General features: G+C 42.3%; 1 protein-coding gene across 5 annotated transcripts in view; it reads left to right on the forward strand.

Annotated features, from left to right (window-relative positions):
- Positions 1 to 1720: 1720 nt before the first annotated feature.
- Positions 1721 to 19642, forward strand: part of ADAR (adenosine deaminase RNA specific) — a 28852-nt gene continuing 10930 nt past the window's right edge. Inside the window, exons 1-8 of one of the 5 annotated variants that reach the window (XM_056816329.1) lie at positions 1721 to 2319; positions 11476 to 12857; positions 15706 to 15886; positions 16143 to 16297; positions 16785 to 16926; positions 17029 to 17231; positions 18068 to 18224; positions 18669 to 18840. In XM_056816329.1, the coding sequence (XP_056672307.1) occupies positions 2287 to 2319; positions 11476 to 12857; positions 15706 to 15886; positions 16143 to 16297; positions 16785 to 16926; positions 17029 to 17231; positions 18068 to 18224; positions 18669 to 18840 (2425 nt within the window). In that variant the 5' untranslated portion in view covers positions 1721 to 2286. Of the gene's footprint in view, positions 2320 to 2412; positions 2697 to 3649; positions 9584 to 11475; positions 12858 to 15705; positions 15887 to 16142; positions 16298 to 16784; positions 16927 to 17028; positions 17232 to 18067; positions 18225 to 18668; positions 18841 to 19642 lie in introns of those variants that run through there. The other 4 variants (XM_056816330.1, XM_056816332.1, XM_056816331.1 and 1 more) reach the window with 4 other exon arrangements.

A 19642-nucleotide genomic window follows, 5' to 3' on the forward strand; every position in this document is an offset into this window, starting at 1 on the left:
CCAACATAAATACGATTATTTCTTCTATTCCTAGCACAGCTACATACTTTACAGTAGTGGACTTGTGCTCAGCTGTCTTTTCCATACCCACACATGAGAACTTCAGGCATATCTTTGCTTTCACCTGGAAGGGCTATAGCTATTTTACAGATTTAAGAAACCCAGTCTCAGAAAACCCTCTGACTTTAGAATAACCATTGTAGGGGAGTGGGAAGAACAAAAGTCAAAAAACTTTGAATTCCATCCCTGACATTTACTAGCTATGTGACCTTGGTAAGATTTTTTTTAAAACCTTTAACTTTCCATCTTAGAATCAATACTATGTATTGGCTCCAAGGCAGAAGAGTGGTAAGGGCTAGGCAATGGGGTTAAGTGACTTGCCCAAGGTCACACAGCTGGGAAGTATCTGAGGACAGATTTAAATTAAGGGCCTCCCATCTCTAGGCCTGGTTCTCAATCCACTGAGCCACCCAGCTGCCCCCAAGACAGAAGGTAAGGGTTTTAAAAATAAATAAAAATAAATGAAAATAAGTAATGTCTGAAACTAAATCTTCCTGATGAAATCCAAGAGGCATCCCATCAAGCTTCCCTGGAAGACACACACTTCTCTTCTTACCTGTATGTATCCATTCACAAAGTACCACATTTCCCACCGTAGCTAGTTTGTGTTTATCCCAGCTCTACTACTTATTGACTTTGAGCATGTTGCTTAACCATTCTGGGTCTGTTTCTTCATCTATAAAATTAAATATTTGGCCTAAATGATCTCTAAGACATCTTCCCCCTCTAAATTAATGATGCCTTCAAAGCATTTCCAGGCATCCTACTTGATTCCTACTTTTACTCCTCCAGCCCCTTCCCCCTCCCAGGAATTTTTATTGCACCCTTTCTGCCATTTTTATTTTATGCAGGGCAGAAACTCATCAGCTTCCTTTTTTCCTCTACAAAATTATCTTTTTTTTCTGACATAGTTGCAAAGATTTTGAAGTATTCTAGCAGTTTAGCAAACTTAACTAGCAATCCCTCTGTTAAACTTCTATCAAAGGCAAGTCTTCAAGACAGGCTAGGGATTTAAGTGTTTTGTTTCATTAACCATCCATTGTTTAGCTTTTCCTTCCACATTCTTAACATATGTGCAAATGAGACAAAATTCCTTTTCATCTTAATGCAGTTTAAAGTCAAGAGGGAACTTTTTAGTCCAGTTGACAAACAGCTAAAATCCCACCTTTTATAAGAAGCCTTTCCCTATTCCTCTTTTCCCCTGTTATCTCCATTCTAACCTGTTTCCATGTCTTTCCAAGGGGACTGGGAGCTCCTTGAGAGCAAGGACTTTTTGAGTTTTTGTTTCTTTTTAATCTTTACTTATTTCCTCAGCCCTTAGTAGGGTGCCAGGCACATATCAGTCAATTCACTAATGTCTGTTGACTGACCTTTTGATAGCAATTTACAAGAATCTATTTTAGAGAACTTTGTGGTGGGGTCCAAAGAGCTTTCCAGAAGCTGGGGAATTTGGAGGCCATAGGAAAGGGATAGCAATTTCAACAACTATCGGGCTTTAAGTAAAAGAAAGATTTTTTTAAAAGAACAAAGCAAGTACCCTAGAAGATACTAATCAAAATAATAGCTAGGTAGCGCTATAGGAAGGAAGGGGGGAAGGAAGGAAGGAAGGAAGGAAGGGAGGAAGGGAGGAAGGAAAAAAGAGAGAGGAAGAGAAAAGAAAGAGGGTGTGTGAATATGTGTGTGGTGGGAGGGAAGGTTTCTGGCAGAGAAATCAAGGTCAAGAAGGGTATGATCAGAGTCGCCTCTAAGACTGTCACCTCGGGAACTCCCTTTCCCGTAGGGGTCCCACGTTAACAGCATTACAGAAAAAGAAAAGGAGGGGGGAGCAAGGAGGAGGATCGAGGAAACAGACTCATCTTGCCTCCTCCTCCTAGGGAACAAAACCCCAAATCCGGAGACAGAGGGAAGAAAGGGATGGTTGGAACGTCACGTGAGCCTGCTCTCCTCCCCCGCGCGGCGCTCAGATGACGTTGCCAGCGCGCGACTGGACCATTGATTCTCGCCTGAAGAAGGGAGAGAGGCTGAGGCATAGTGGGGGGGGTGGGAACTAGCGGCCCTCTGACCCGCTGCAGACGCGGACTCGGGCTCCCACCGAAGTGGAAGACGGGGTAAGCGCCTTCTTCTCCTCCTCCTCCCTCCGCCCCTTTCTCCTCCTCTTCCACCACCGCCAGCTTCCTGGAACCGGACACCGAATCGCTCGCCGCCCGCCGGTCTTGACTGTGGCGGATGGGGGAGCGCGCACCTGTGCTCGCGCGATGGGTGAGCGCGGGGCCGGGGTGGGGTGGGGGGAGGGGGAATATGTGGGAGAATGAGGCTTCGGGCCCCTGCGCGAGCCCAGCCCGCCTCCGGAGGCCGCATGTTGTCTCCTGGGGGAGGGGGGGTGCTCCTCGCGCACGCGCACCCCCTCCCCCCATAGCCCCGTGCGCACTCCCATCCCCCGGCCCCCCCCTCGACGGTGCTTTGCTGCTCTAGCCCCTGGCCGCCCCGCTGTCCTCGGCGGCCCAGGCTACCTAGCCGATCCTCCTGGCGTTGGTCATCTGCCTCCTGGGTGCAGGCTGAAGCCCCAGGGCCCCTACTTGTCACCGCAAGTTGGAGGAGGCGGCGGGCTTCTTGGCGCAGTGCCCGGGCTCCCGAGGGTGAGACTGCACCGGGGCCTTGAGATGGAAGATCTCTTAGTGGGGGCGGGGGAAAGGGGAGGGGGTAGGAGCCTTGGCTCCAGCCTAAAACTGTAGCCTGTGGGAGGCGGGGGCGAGGGCGAGGGCGGGGGCGGGTGGGGGGGAGGGTGATGCTGGATGCTAGAGTCTGCGTCGTGCTTGGAGCATCTTTGCATCCAGCGGAGGAAACCGGTCCTTAAACAACGGTGGGGGAGGAAACTCCCACTGAACTAGTCCAGGGCTGTGATTTGTTGGCTGGGGATGCAGGCAGGCAGGCGATCTAGCAGGATTGCTGGGCCATGTATGTCATCCAGAGGAGGAAGCATTGAATTGTGGGACTCATTTTTCCATGACTTACCTACCACCCCCTCAAAAAAAAAAAAAGGCCTTCCTTTCAGAGACTTGAATTTTCTTGTTTAAAAAGAAAAAGAACTATCTTTCTTGCTTAGGTCTCTTCAAAGGTTTCCACTCCAGCTGTGAAAGCGAGGAAAAAATACAAGAGGAAAGACTGGAGAAAAAAAAAGGGCCAGTCATGAACTCCTACCACTGAGCTTATAATATGTGAGAGCTAGAAAGAAGGCACTTAGAGCACCCTCTCCCCCCACTTTTACAAATAAAGACACTGAGGCCCAGGGAGTTTGTGACTTGCACACACTTGTAAGTAGCAGAGTAAGTTTTGGAACCCAAGGCCTCTGTTTCTAAATACAGTGCTTTTTACACTGTACTTCAATGCAAGCTTAAAAGAGAGTGAATTCAATATTCAGTACCACTGGGATTCCATAGTAAGCATCATATATAATTATTAATTATTTATAAACGTATAGATTTGGACTATACTGAATGAATCTGCTTGGGTTAAGTTTTCTTAACAGCATTATGATGGTCATTTGACATTTCATCACCCTATTTTTTCAGAGAAAGAAACCAAAGGGGGGGGGGTGTCACCAAAGATTGTGCATCTGACTAGTGGCCCTGTCCTGTGTGGTACATTGGAAACAATATTGACTCTGGAATTCCAAGACCTCCCTTGCTACCCTGAGTGACCTTAGGCAAGTCACTTAACTACTAAGCCTCTGTAAAATGAAGAGGGGTTTAGATTAGACAGTACCAAGATTCCCTTTTGGCTCTAGTCCAATGCTTTCTGTCATAAAGGAAATGTAGAGAGAGATACACAGATCATAGAGACAGATGATATGGACCACTGAAGTGTCAATTGTGTAAGTTTAGAAGTCGAACATTTACGACAGTAACAATTTCTCATAGTCTCCCTTACTGACCTTATTTTAGTTATAACGACAGAGGTGTTCTTAGTATTAATCATAGTGTTATAGGTTTTAAACAAGAAGGTAGTGGTTTATTTTATAGATGAGGAAAGTAAGGCCCAAATAGGTTAAAGTGACTTACCCTTCTCAAGGACCTTTGACACCAGTTACCTGTTCTATGGTATCCCCTAGTCCTCTTAGTTCAAGAGGGAAGAGATCTTTTTAACAGCCTATGACCACTGCAGCTAACACTAAGCATTTAAATGTGTATTGAAAAATGAATGTTCTTTCTTTATACATTGTTAGTTCCTGCCCTGAGAGAGGTATGAGATTATTCTGCATCTTCTTCCTCTAGTTAAGTCACCGTGCTAAACTGTTTGTGTAATAATTATAATAGTAATGAGAACACCTTTCCTCAACAGAAGAATTTATTGGTCTAAAATTGTGTGGGGGGAAAAAGAGAAAAGGGTGCTTCAGTTCAAAATGGACTTTAATTTTTACTGCCAAAGATAGAGAACTCAGTCTTTGGTACCATTTGGGTTCTGCAGTAATCTTCAGAGATAAAAAGGTGACTTATTTTGGTATAGCATCTGTTAGATTTAGACTCTAATGAATGAAACTGCTTGGATTAAGTTTTCTAGATAGCTTATAATGATCAGTTGGCATTAGATACAAGTAATTCTTAATCACTAAATTTGTTTGAAAGCCATTATATCCCAATATTTGTTGTGAGATGGCTCTGGGAGGGAGAGGGAAAAGATATTGGGGATAGCTGATCATGTAAAAAAGATATCAATAAAAACTTTTTTTTTCCCAAGAAAGTGTATATATAGCAGAGACGTGCTGGATTTAGATGATGGAAATCTAGTTTCAAATCCACCTTCTGAAACTTTTTAATTGAGTGACCCTGCTCAAGTCATTTAATTTCTGTGTGTACCAGACTTTTTAATTCCCTAGCATTTATCTACACAAGTCATAGACCAAGTTGGTAGAGGAAGTTCCCACACAACAGAATCTCCCCACACTGACAAATCATAATGTCAAAGATATATTTTTGGAGGAGTGGCCAATAGTTACCCCTTGGGAAGAGTGTGGCCATCGTGCAGTTCTGATATGACTGACGTGTAATGTGAGTGAATCATTAAGATCAGAGTGATAAATAGGAATCCATTACTTATTCCTGGTTGATTTGAATGATGTTCTTCACTTCACCTTGGGAAAAGGAGACCCCTTAAGCTATTTATATATTTTGGAAAGTTGAGGTAAAATACAGCTAAGACCATTGATCCTGATGCTAGTAGCTCACTTTTTGGAGAATTTGTTTTTAGCAGAAGGTTCAATGTACTATCTAGGTGGTCAAATTTCTTTTTTTGTTGTTACTTGTGGGGAAGGATGTTGCTGCAGTAAATTATAGTTATTTCTCCCAATGAGTGGGATAGTGATTGAAAAAGTTTGATTTCAATCTAACCATTTAAAAATTACTATAAGTCAGAAAGACTTGAAATAATACTGTATGAAAAGTTCAGTCTGGGCCCCAACCATCTTAAAAATTGCGCGAAGTCATTGAGATTTGTAATAATGAGACCATAGATTGTTTATCACTTTGTGGTTTATAAAAGCATTTCACAGTCCTCATCTAAATCTTCACAATAACCCTGCAAGGTTTATAAGCCCCCTCTCCTTTTGAAAATCTTTCTCAATAGGATATTCTTATTTTAAAGTGTTCAGAGAATAATGGGATCAGTTGTCCCTCTCCAGTTCTATACCCAGTGTCCATTGTCCTGTTGTTTGGTCTTCCTCTGTCTTCTATTAATATTTGATTCTCTAAATTATCCTGCAACTGTGTTAACTGCCATGGCTTCTTCATCCCTCAAGCTATATCCCTAATTGGCTTTACCCATATGTAAAACTGGGTAACAATAAAGTGGGAAAGATATTTTTTTTAAGTCCTTCTATTGTTTACAAATTATCTTTTACCTGCTGGGTTTCAAGAATGACCTTGAGGTCAGAATATTTCTAAAGCAGCACCTTCTCATCAGTTATATCCTGTTTTAGCAAAGAACCAAAAGTAAGAATTCAGTTTCCTGTAGTTTTCAGCTTGTTGGACACTGGAAAACACAGGCCATATCTGGAACTCCCATTGTCAGCTAGAGAAGGATTTGATAAATCCAGAAAACAGGTTGCCATGGTGTCTAGGATTTTTGGCACAGTCTTACCTGAAATTAAAACCTTTTGTTTCTTGCTCATGTGTATTTTTTATTATTCCTCCTCAGTTGCTATATTGATAGATAATAATATTTAGATAACATTTAGTAGCACTTTATGGTTTGCAAAATACTTAACACAGTCCCTAAGACATAGTAAATACTTAGTAAATGCTAAAATTTAATTTTCTTAAAATTTATCTCATTTGAGATGACAACAACCCAGTGGAGCAGGTGCTATTATTCTCATTTTACAGGTGAAGAAACTGAGTTTGAGAGATGTTATTTACCTTTAGAACATCCTTCAAGGCCCTTATAATTTGAGAGGTTGAAAACTGGTGCAGTGCATTGTCATCCTTTTCCTCTAAATGCTTGTTGAAAGCTGACAATCATCTTGACTCTCAGAGCCAAAATTTGGATAAGCAAAGAAGTAGGGGGAAAAAATGGAAAGGGCAAGGGCGCATGTGAGACTGTCACATTGAAGATTTGAGACCACATTGAATCAAGTCCTGGGTCCAGTGAAAAGGGAATGAGCAGGAGCAGAATGCTGAGTTTTCAGCCATCTTTTTTCTGACCCCATATTGGTACAGATACAAAACAAAGATCCAGTGCCTAGGTGCCACAGGTGCAGGGCCTGCCAAGATGAGACACTATGTGCAGAGATCTGTGCTGAGTGCTAGGAGAATCACACATTTGGATAAGACCAAGTCTTTGCTCTCCTAGACCTTGTAGTCTGAAGGTGGCAGAGGAGGAAAAGGAATAAATTTGGATAAATGGAAGACACAGCATTGCATGGTAAATATATTAGAAAGGTATAGAACCATTAATGTACTGTGTGAGATCTGAGTTTCTGGCAAGGGATCAGGAAAAACTTGGAGGAGGAGGTGATATTTGAAGGATGAGTTTCAAAGGATTTCGGCAGAAGAGGAAGAAAGGTATTCTAGGAATAAAGCAAAAACCACAAGGAAAAGCTTTATAGGGGCAGGAGGAAGGTGTCAGGACAAAGAGTCATCCATTTTAAACTGGAGCTGAGACTTTATGTAGGCAGAGAATAACTAGTTTTCTATCCCCACCTTGTACCTTAGGAAGTAAAATGGTTAGGAATGGGCAGATAGTGAACTAGACTGCTGTTACTTGAGCTGCTAAGATTAAATGACAGGAGCTATTCATGTTCCTGCTTCAGGGCATAAACTGATCTTCTGTTTAGGGAAGAAACTTCACTGAATGGTTTATTGCATACTCTGTTGGATCAAAGAGTAGCTGGAATGGCTCCTGATAGATCTACTGGAGTTGAATCTCTTGAGGGCTTGTACCTGTAGAAAGTTCAAAGAAGCTGAGGTGAGGACCAGGAGTCTGAGGTAGGACTCAACAAGTTTTAACTAAAATGGAGGGAGGTGTTCATTGCAGCAGGGAGAATTTAAATTCAACTTGAAAGAGAATTATCTGACAAGGAGGGCGGTGGAAAACTGAAACAGGTGCATAGACTCTCTCCTTGCAGTGTAGACCTTGGAAAGAAAAGTGGAAAAAGAAGGTGAGAAATTGGAGTGGCTATTCTGACACTGCTGTTTCCTATCTCTTTGACCTTGCAGAAGTCCCCTTGTTTCTCTGAGATTCAGTTTTCTTATCTATAAAATGAGGACAATGTATTCAGTGGCTCCCTAGTGCTCCTCTGGTCTTGTGAATAACACAGACTTATATTTAAAACAATTTATGCTTTCTCTTTGAAGTAAGGAGCCCCTCACTTTTCTTAAAGGGTTCCATGGATATGTGAGCTCATCAACTCATGTATTCCCTCCAGTGATATGGAATGGATCACAGCTTCTTTGGCCTTTGGCCTCTGCTAAAGTTGCCACAGGGGTCCATAAAGCATTGCAGGGGGGGCTTCCTCACTCTTCTTACCATTTGAAACTACCAAATGGAGCAACTATCCTATCACCACTCTTACTACAAAAAAAAATGTTAGCTTTGGGGGAAGCTGGGTGGCTCAGTGGATTGAGAACCAGGCCTAGAGAAGGGAGGTTCTAGGTTCAAATGTTGCCTCAGCCACTTCCTAGCTGTGTGACCCTGGGCAAGTCACTTAACCCTCATTGCCTAACCCTTACCACTCTTCTGCCTTAGAACCAAATCACAGTATTGATTACAAGATGGAAAGTGGTAAGATTTTTAACATATAGATATATATTATGCTATATATGTCAGATATATTAGCTTGGGACCCATTAATTTGATATTTGAGATAATTCAAGGATCATGTTTCTTAGGATGGGACTGGACCTATGATTTTATTCATATAGAGAACTCTTAATGAGATAACTACCCCTACCAATGAGGTTGGCACCTTCTTTGCAATTTATATACTTAGAAATTATCTGGTGAACTGAAAAATTAAGTGACTTACCCAGAGTCAAATGAATGTCAGAAGTAGGACTTGAACTCAAGTCTTCCTGACTCCAAGACCAGCTCTGTCTATCTTGTCATGCTGCCTCTCATATGAGCTCACAAATAACAAGTTCAAAATAAATGATATAACATCTTTCCAAAATGTGAGCCTATTTTAAATGGTAATTTTTTCAAAACCTTCTTTGTTAATACCCACTATTTTGTTTGACATATAGGGTTCATAAAGGTAATAAAACTATATCGCTTTGGGGAACTTTAAACTAATTTTAGAAATTCTTTTCCTTACTTTTCTAGTCCTTCCTGAACTCTCCTGCTCCAGAGCTCCCAGGCCAAATTATTGAGCTTTGTTTGTGTTCTGGTAGTCCTAACTGGGTTTACAAATCCTAAGAGACTATGTTGTAGATGTGGTTCACAAATCTCTTGTTTTTGTTTTTTATCAAGTGTAATCCTGTAACTTTCATGCGAAGAAAATATGGAGTGCTGTGAGGTTTTTTTTTTGTAGTGGGTTTCCCAGAAGAAGAGAAAAAAGCCATCTTCGATAGCATTCATTTAAAGCATTCTTTGAAAGCATTTGGAGATTTGTTTGCAGTGAAACTGGATACCTCTGGCCTGGATTTGCTTAAACTCCACCTCTAGGTGGATCTGAGTTTGTTTTTTTTTTTTTAATGGGGAAGAGCTTCTGAGTAAATGAAAGTGAAACTTAGCTGGAGCCATTTTAAATCTACAAGCTGTGTCTTCTCCGTAGCACCAAGGAAAGATGTTTTATTTTCATGCTCTCAAAGTTATTCCTCTTTACTTTTAAACAGGAATGGTAGACTGTAAGAGCTATTATATGAACCAAAGAACTAGCCTTTTTCAGCCTTACTGTCACCCTTAGCTCCTTTCTCCTCCTCTAGAGGGAAGTTTTCCTGTAGTTAATGGATTAGTTTACACCACTGGAGTTTCTGTTCTTGTGCTCAGATAAGTGAGATGAATTATGCTCATCGGTATGGACAAACCTCAGGTAAGGGCAGTTTCTGATTATTAACTAACTTCTGCAGGAGCCCCGCGGCTGTCTTGGACCTAATGTGAGACTCAAATGTTGAGGATTTAGAATGTAGCAGCTCTAGCCATTACTTTGGAATCTACTTTAGAATGTCTATGGTGGTGTTGCTGCCGCCACCCTGTTCATACCTTCTAGAAGCCAAGGGAATCATACTGGTAATTATGCCCCCCTCACCATTCAGCGATCAGTCTTTTATTAAGTCTGTACATCCCACCCCAAGATTTAGAGGAAATAAAAAGTAGCCCTTCTTCACAAAAAGATCCAGGGTTTAGAGAAAGAATTGATTCTCCTTTATACCATGAAGCTCTAGCAGTGTTGAACAGCTTTGAAACAAGGAATTAAAGATTCATAGAATTTTAGAATCTGAACTTTAGAGCTGGCAGGCACTTTAGTGGCTGCATAATCCAACTTCCTCATTTTACAGTTGACACTGAGACCCAGAATGAAGTTTAGGATTTGGGGCATTTTTTTTTTATGGGTTGGAAGAGTTTTTTTAGAGCTCTTCTGACAATTTCATTTAAAAGACTGATGCATCATTTTACAGATAAAGAAAGTGAGGCTCTGAAATATAAGGTGATTTGCCTAGGGTCTGTGGGCACATTACACAATCTTAAAAATACAATTTTTAACAAGCCCGGATTTAGGAGCAGCTAGGTGGCTCAGTGGATAGAAAGTCCAGCCTAGAGACAGGAGGTTCTGGGGGTCTAAATGTGACTTCAGACACTTCCTAGCAGTGTGACCCAGGGCAAGTCACTTAACCCCAGTTGCCTAGCACTTACTGCTTTTCTGCCTTGGAACGGATGCTTTGTATCAATTCTGTGACAGAAGAGAACGGGGTTTTGTTGGTGGGTTTTTAAAAACCAGGATTTAAAGTAAATTCTTAACAGAGCCCTAAAATAAGATAGGCAACATGAGTATAAAATGTCTAGGGTTTCAAGAATAAGTTCACTGATTTCCTTCTTTCCTGCCTCCACTCTGATCATATGTATAGCCAAGCAGTTTCACCTCCCCCCCCCCTTTGAAAGTAGTAGTTTTTGGTTTTTTTACAGTTTTTTTTGCATACTAGAAAGTGCTTAGTTACACAATTGTTCTTTTTCCCATCTTCCAAAATTCACTAAATGTAGTAAATAGCTTATATCTGGAGAATGATTATTTAACCCTCTGGGAATTTAAAGTGAGGCTGGGAGCTCTGTAATCTGGTGAAATGTCTGTTTTCTAACCAGGGAGACTTGTACTCAGACCTCTATTCCCAGGAATGGGTAGTAGTAGTAATATGTGCTACCAAAACATCTAGAAAGTAGGCCTGAATATATACAACTGCTTCAATAATAGAGGCTAATGGGTGTGGAAAGAAAGATACATTTCTACTGGTGCTTAATGGCTGATTATTACCTTTCATTTATAGTTTTAGAATGCAGGCCCCACTAGTCCATGGGGAACTTCAGTGGTTTGGGTGAAACTGATGTATGTCATAGCCTATTTACCATACCGAAGCCTCATGGCAGTAGGGCCTCAGCCTTTTGTTAAAGCCTTTATTTTCATGCCAGAAATGCATTGTTTTGGGAGTGGGATTCATATCTGAACTCCCATTTTTATATTCTCTGCCTCTCTCTTCCCCATCCTCTCTGTTTTCCCTTTGGCAGGCCTCTGTGCAGCAACTGTGAGGTGGGCGAATCAATCCCAGCTGTTTATCAAATGGGACACAAAAGCCCAGAGTCTTACTTACATTCCAGCAGCACACTAGGAACAGGGCTGCTGCTTCAGACAGAGGCTGGTTTTCAGGCACACACACACAGTCTCACTGCTGCCCTCCTAATCTGCCCTTTTTTCACCATCCTCTTATCCTACAGGGGTGTTCCCTCGACAGATATCGTAACCATCAGTTACAAGGCTATGATCACGGCAAGCCCAAGCAGCAGGGACAGGGATTCTATCCCGAAAAATTCCGAACTCAGCAGATAGAGTTCCTGAAGGGACAAATTCTAGAAGTGCCACTGATCAGAGAGCAAACATCATCTTCTCTGACCAAGGAGAAGCAAAGGTATACAGGACCACCTGGTGGTGTGAAGCAACCTGCAAATTGGAATATCACAAGGCCACCTCATAGCAGTCCCTCTCCCTGGAAAGGCTCACATTCCTCAAGAGGCAGAGCACCCCCATCAAGGCAAGGTGTATCTAAGCTTACCTCTCATTTCCAACAGCTATCTATCAGTCGAGATCAGGAGCAAAGTATTTTGAAACTTTTAGGGGAACTTGGGGAAGGGCAATCTGCTACAGTGTATGACCTTGCCAGGAGGCTTGGGGTCCAAAAGAAAGAAGTAAATCGAGTTTTGTACCATCTGCTGAAGCAGGGGAAGCTACAAAGGGAAGAAGCAACACCCCCTAACTGGAGAATCACACCATCATTCCATCCCTGGAAGAAATCTAACCAAGTTGGAAGACAAGAAGGTATCAAAAGGGGTCCAAGGAGAAACCCCAGTTCAAACTTGAAAGACAAAAGTTTCATACCGGACTCAGATCCATTTGATTTTGTCAACATGGCTGATATCAAGGAGAAAATCTGTGCCTACTTATTTGATGTTCTAGATTCCTCTGCCCTGAACTTAGCCAAAAACATTGGTCTTACTAAGGCTCGAGATATAAATAACTTACTCCTTGAATTGGAAAGGCAGGGAGATATTCGAAGAGAAGGATTCACTTCTCCCAAGTGGTCATTGACAGTCAAAAAGCGAGAAAGAATGCAACTTAAAAAAAGTGAAAATATCCCAGGAGGTCACTCTATAACTCAGAAAGATATTAGGGTTGAGCCAGGTAGCTTAGGTATCACCACCAGACCCATCACTAGGAACGAAGAGGAAAATGTTGAGAATGGACATCGACCTCCATCAAGGCCAACAGAGGATGGCAATGTGGCCATCCCAGGGTTGTTTGAGGAACCCCTAGTTCAAGACAATGACCCCTCAGACCTGAGGTTTGAAAATGGTCAGTGGGCCACAGATGACATCCCAGATGATTTAAATAGCATTAAGCAAGGAGATGATTTACACACCATAATGGATCTACCCAACTACATGGCCCGTGTTGGTGCCTCATCACAGTTCACAGCTATCAAGAAACTAACAGCTTGCCGACAAAAGAACCCAATCAGTGGACTGTTAGAATATGCTCAGTTCACCTGCCAGACCTGTGAGTTCACACTCTTAGAGCAAAGTGGCCCATCACACGAACCCCGGTAAGAGACAATACAAGAATAAATAACAGCTAGCATTTATGTAGCACTCTTAACATTTGTGAAGCATTTTACCCATCTCTTTTTATCTTTACAATAACTTCAAGAGCTAGGTGCCATTATTGCCATTTTGCAGTTGACAAAACTAAAGCAGACAGAAGTTAAGGGATATGCTCATGTTCACACAGCTAGTAATCCTTTGAGGTTGGATTTGAACCCGAGTCTTAACTTCATTTAAAGTGCTCAATTCATTGGATCACTTAGCTACATAATTTTAGTAGAATGAAAGTTGGGCTCTTACTCATTGGTGATGATGATTGATTATGGTTCAAGTGAGCCAAATTCTGATTCATATATTGTGGTCTTTTAATTTTTTCCATGCCTTTATCCGCTCCTTTTTCCTTTTTTCTCTTTTAGCCATTTAATTGTCAGTTAGCCCCTTACACTAGAGATTAAGAAGGAGAAATAAGTCTCAAATCAACTTTCTGATCAAAAAGTTGTGTCTATTGGTTAAAATTAAGCTTGTTTAGAAATTATTAGGTTTCATTTCTTTTCCTGACTCCTAAGGCATGATGGCAAGCTGGCCATATCAATGCCCCAAACCAAGCTTGTGTGTATATGCTTTGTCTTAATAAAACTATCATCATTTAAAGGATATGGGGAATATAGTTAACATGAATTGTGCTGCGATATATTGCAAGATCCATGTCCAGAAAAGTCAAGTAGCCAGGCATTAAGCAAAATGTGCCCTAGTTAGGCCCATCTCAGCAGTTCTGTCTTTACCTACCTCTTTTACACAAACGGGGAACTTAGTCCTTCCTGCTACATTTAATCTACTAAAAATAGATTGGCCCCTTAAATGTAAAATTGAAAACCCTCTGAGGCTACTCTGGCAGAACCTTTGGGATAGTTCCTACCCTGAAAAGATTCTTAAGGTGAGTGAATGAAATGGCTGGGGAAGGGGGTAGGGGGTGGGGAGGACACATGGACCTAGAGAAGAATGGGAGGGTTTTGTGGCAGAGGGATACTGAAGCAGCAGAGACTGCTGTCCAGACCTATGTGTTCCCTCACATAATTTTTTTTTTAACCCTTACCTTCTGCCTTAGAATCAATATGGTACATTAGTTCTAAGGGAAAAGAGCAGTAAGGGCTAAATGGGGGTTAAGTGATTTGTCCAGGGTTACACAGCTAGGAAGTATCTGAGGCCAAATTTGAACTGAAGTCTTCCTGACTTAAGACCTGGCACTCTATCCACTGTGCTACCTAGTTGGCCCCTTCAGACAGGATTTTTGATCCCTATATTGATCATTGCAGGGAATTTTAGAATTGAAGAGTGCTCTCTTCCCTTGATAGAAAATTTCTTTTCTATACAATATAGCAGTAATCTGGCCAAAATACCAAAAAGTCAGGGAAAGTGTCCCTCCTTTAGGGGAAAGTATTTCTCTTGGTGTGAGGGGAAAAGGTAGCCTTTCCTTCTTTTCTTTTCATTATCTCATCCCTAAAGCCACTAAAAATTAAGGCAACTCTAGGGTTCAAAGTTGAACTCTCATTGGGTTTCATTTTTAAGACATGTTAATGCCATGTTCATGTATATCAAGAGGCATAAAAGACTGGAAAATTGACTTTTTAAAAATCTTTGCTCTAGCAGAAAGTTGAATAGCTGTCTACCAACAAATCAGCTGGGTCCTTCAGTAGGCTAATTCTGTCTCCTTGGAAAGAGATGTAATCTAAACCAACTTTGAGGACTGCTGATGCACTACACATGTGCTTTAGGATCTCATGGGGAAACTATTGGGGATTTCAAGCTTACTGTGGGGTCAAGTGGTCCCCCCTAGTGCCTCAGAGACTAAAAAAGAGCTCATCCCAATCCTATGTATCTAGGACCCAGATGGTGTGTGGTGATCATGGTCGTGGCTACAGAAGATAGTAGCTTCATTTTAGGACCTGAAAAGGACCCTAGAAGAAATCAGAACTAGCATTGTGAAAGACTCTGGAACTGAGGACTTGGGTTCAAATCCACCTACTATCCATGTGATCTTGTAACTAAGCTGGGCCTTAACCTTTAAAAGATGGGCTTGAGGGGGCAGCTGGGTAGCTTAGTGGATTTGAGAGCCAGGCCTAGAGATGGGAGGTTCTGGGTTCAAATGTGGCCTCAGACACTTCCCAGCTGTGTGACCCTGAGCAAGTCACTATTGCCTAGCACTTACCGCTCTTCTGCCTTGGAACCAATACACAGTTCTGATTCTAAGATGGAAGGTAAGGGTTTTAAAAAAAAAGATGGGCTTGAACTAGCTCTAGAGATATGATCATATGATAGATCCTTCGTGGCTCCTTTGAACCATCTCATCTGTTTTCAGTCTTTTCAGAGACATGGAATTATCTCTGCTACAGACAAATCTAGACCTCTGGTCACAAGTTCAGGAGATCATAGGATTTTTAGAGTTGAGAGAGAATTTCTTAGAGATTATCTAGTCTTAACTCCCCAGAGAGGTTAAGTGTCTTATCCAAGGTGTCACAGATAACTTGCTGCAAAATGCGTCATTGAAGCCCAAGTTTTCCTGCTTCAATATCCAGTGTTCATTCTGCTTGCTGTGCTTAGCTACTGAAAGAATGCCAATATCCCAACATCTAGCTCAAGACTAGGTTTCCCGTGACCCCATTTCCATCTTCACCCACAAATCAAGAAATGCCATTTTCTTAGAGAACTTCCAGGTGATGAAATCTATGTAGAGGAATGCCCCCCTTCCAAAAAATAAAATAAAGAAACGGAACTCCTAAGACAGGAGAGATGGAAGAAGGGAGGAGAGTCAACTCAGGTGAGCATTCATAAATTTAATTACTTTCCATAAAGATTTAAATACCAGGCTGTGATCAGTGGCCGACGGTTCCCTCCAGCAGAAGCTGGCAGCAAGAAGCTGGCCAGGCAAGATGCTGCTGCAAAAGCCATGACGATCCTATTTCAAGAATCTGGAGCGCAAGAGGAGGTGACCTCAGAAGGGCTACCTCCACCTGTGGAAGAAGAACCAGAGCAGGTAAGGGCTCAGCCTCCGCAGGAGCTTTCTTTTTGTCCCTCTCCAGGGCAGATACTTTGTATTGTCCCTTTCAGGTAATGCCTCTACCTGTCCTCCTAGCATAAAGGTCCCCCAGACTAGCCTTCCTTTTTTTTTTCTTTAAACTGTATTTTAAGCATCCAAACATTTGACCATGTCCTTTTTCATTCACATCTGGCTATCTTGTACTGGTTACTATAGTTATGAAGTTCTTATTCCTTTTTCTTACATTGTATAGCCTTCAGCTGCAGAATCTGAGCCATGTCCCATCAGCCCCTCAAGCCTTCTTTTTGGGAAGAACCCCATTAGTGTGTTGATGGAACATGTGCAAAAGAATGGGAGCACCTGCGAATTCCTCCTCATATCCCAGGAAGGGCCAGCCCATGACCCCAAGTAGGTCACATTGTTCTTGGAGATTGGGGTGTTGGGGCTTCCAGCATGCATTTCCTAGCTAGCTCCATGCAGAGAATAACCACATCTTTACCTTGGCTTCTTAGAATGGTGAAGAAAAATTTCCTCATATCCTTCCAGTGAAAAATTGCTTCACTCACTAAGGATGTCCTTCTCAGAATGGGGAAGGACAAAATGAGGGGTCTTGGTGTTGTCAGTGGGAGAGAAAATAAGAGGCTGATTGCAGGCCAGGCCATAGAGGTCATTGGTGCTAGAACCAGAGGAAACAAAATGGACCCCTGCCTAGTAAGAAAAACACTTGTCTCTAGAGCCAGGACAAAAATGTGACCTGTAGATAGAAAAAGCTAGTTCTTAACTTAAGTGGTATTTAAGTGAAAGAAACTAGTGGTCCTGACAGACTCAAGAGGCCTAAGCTTTATTTTTAAAATATTTTGATTCTTTTCCCAATGAACTATACATCCCATGCCAGGTTTAAATACTGTGTAAAGATGGGGAGTCAGACATTTCCAACCATGATGGCCAATAGCAAGAAGGCAGCAAAGCAGATGGCAGCTGAGGTGGCTGTGAAGGCTCTCTGTGGAGATTCTAGTCTGACCCCTTGGACCAAGCAGGTATATACTTCAAAACTTGTCAGTCCTTCAGTGGGTTCATGTTTCCCTGTTAAGATCTGCCAGCAATAATGAGTCTCCTTTGTTTGGTTAATTTTCTTCCAGCCAAGCATCGACTACTTTAATGATCCTCCTGCACCCCTTGCTGGCCTGGGAGAGGCTACACCAGGCAAGGCCAAGAAGATTGGAGATCTCATCAAATACCTAAATGCCAACCCTATCAGTGGCCTGTTTGAATATGCCCGGTCCAATGGCTTTGCTGCTGAATTCAAATTGGTAGATCAGTCTGGACCGCCCCATGAGCCCAAGTGAGTATTCTGTAGTTTGGGAAGTAGTCCTCACCTGCCTAGGAGCATTTCAGTGTCTAGAGAAGAAAGGCATTCTCTGACAAGCAGAGAGTGTGACCTTCCTGAGAGAGAAGATATACTTTTCTCCAATGGATTTTAGCTTTGGCATTGTAGCCTCTTGGGAAATGTTAGACTAGTCTTGAAAATAGCCACATTCTGGGCAGTTGTCACCTTTTGGATTAGCCTTTAACTAAAAGAGCCTTGAGAGCTCTGGGACTGGGCAAAGCACTGAGCCTCAGTTTTCTCTGAAGTGGAAATAATAATATCCACCTCCCAGTATTGTTGTGTATCACATAAATAAAGGGTTTTTTTTCCCTTAAAACAGGGACACATTCTAACAATTTCCAAGCAAGTGATTATCTGTCCATTCTCATTGGACCTCCAGAGAAAAGAACTATATGGTTAGCCTCATGACAGGAATGTCATAAAACCCAAGGAAACTTTTTTGTTTGTTTAAATTGCCAAACTATTCCTTCTAATAGGATGAAATGGTTGGAGATTAACTGTTTTTATGGTCTTATGATAATGTTTGACAAACAATCCCTGTAGTGGATAGAGTATTAGACTTGGAGTCAGGAAGACCTGAATTCAAGTCTTGCTTCCAATATACTAGTTTTGTGATCCTGAGAAAGTCCCTTATCCTCTCCCTGCCCTCAGAAACTTGAATTGCCATCTGTCTACCTCCTGGAGGCAATCTTGATGGAATCATGGGGCTGAACTTTAAGAGGCTGCCCCTTTGTAGGACTTTTCCTCCAAGTTTGATGATTGCCTTTCAGCACCTGTTTCTAATCCTAAAGGTTCATTTACCAAGCAAAAGTTGGAGGTCGCTGGTTCCCAGCTGTCAGCGCTCACAGCAAGAAGCAGGGCAAGCAAGAGGCAGCCGATGCAGCCCTGCGTGTCCTCATTGGGGAGACTGAGAGGGCAAGGCGCACTGCAGGCGTGGGCATTTCAGAGGTAACCACAACAATGGGGCTGGTCATTTCCTGTGCTTGTTTGGCCTTCCTAAGGAACCTGTCCTGGACCTGGGACTGTCCTGTGGTGCCTAAGGAATCTCCACATATGAATTGTGTAGCTGCAGATTAAACATGCAGCATTTTATATGACAGCCTATGTGATTTAAGGACTACCTTAAATGAAACATAATTTAGAAGTTAAACATTAGGGGGCTGAGGAAGGGGGAAAGAAAAGGGCAGCAGTGATTCTTAATTTTTCTTTTTTCAAATCATGTTCTATCTGCATTATTCCTTTCCTCTTACCTTAGTTAAGAGAATCAAAAAGCTAGTTCCAAAGTGCTCCTCCTTCTGTCTTGGCCTAAAGATGAAGTCATTCAAATAGGGCAGAATATTTCCCACTCCCAGTCCCCCACCCCCAGTCCTGACCCAGCCTCATATTTTGCAGCTTCCTCTGTCTGGTAGTACCCTCCATGATCAAGTGGCCATGCTGAGCCACCAGTGCTTCAGCTCTCTCACCGCACCCATCCAACATAGCCTTCTTGGCCGCAAGATCCTGGCCGCCATCATCATGAAGAAAAGCGATGATGACCTGGGCCTTGTGGTCAGCTTCGGGACAGGTATGTGCAGCCTGTAGCCCCTTGCCCCCAAAGGATTACTCTTTATCAGCACCCTGCCATCTGCCATCCTTCTTGGCCTTTCACATCTCATTCAGTTCAAGATTTCTTTCCTCCTTTTTGCTATTGGATAGTCTTCCCTTTCAAAGAAAAACCTGTCTATCTTTAGTAGCATAAGTTCTCCCAACTTGGGGAGAAAGAAATCTTGATTCATTTAGTATCACAAGAATAGGATTTAGAGTTTTAGAAGGTTCCTTAGAAATCAATTCCATCACCTGACTTTTACAAGTGAGGAATTCAAGACCCATAGGGTAATAAGTGACTTGCTCAGGGTCACATATTTGGCAGAGTGGGGATTTGACCTAGTCTTTAATACCAAATTCATGTAATTTCTGATATGATGCTTTCTTTTCTACTCACCCAGGCTAGTTAAATATCCTGCTGTCCAACCCAAAAAGAGTATTCCTGCCCCATTCCCCTCATAATCTAGTTTTAAAGAATACAGTTGGATTCTTCTAAGAGGATATTAGACTGAACTCAAGCCAGCAAACACACAATTGCCAGAATGCTCTTGTGGGAAGGGGGAGGCAAGAGAAAAAAAACTCAAAAGGGATTCAGCAGCTACTTGTGCCTTCTGGAATCCCCTGTATCAAACAGGTGAAGAAATATGTAAAGAGAACAGGAATCACAGCTGCTAAAAAATGTATTGTCTTGCACCTGAAAAGGAATGAGAGTATCTTAAACACCTGTGTCATGGCACAGGCAAAAGGGTCAGACATGGGGGATACCAAGCTGGGGAGGTAAT

Source organism: Monodelphis domestica, chromosome 2, assembly GCF_027887165.1.
Source record: "Monodelphis domestica isolate mMonDom1 chromosome 2, mMonDom1.pri, whole genome shotgun sequence".
Taxonomy (NCBI): domain Eukaryota; kingdom Metazoa; phylum Chordata; class Mammalia; order Didelphimorphia; family Didelphidae; genus Monodelphis; species Monodelphis domestica.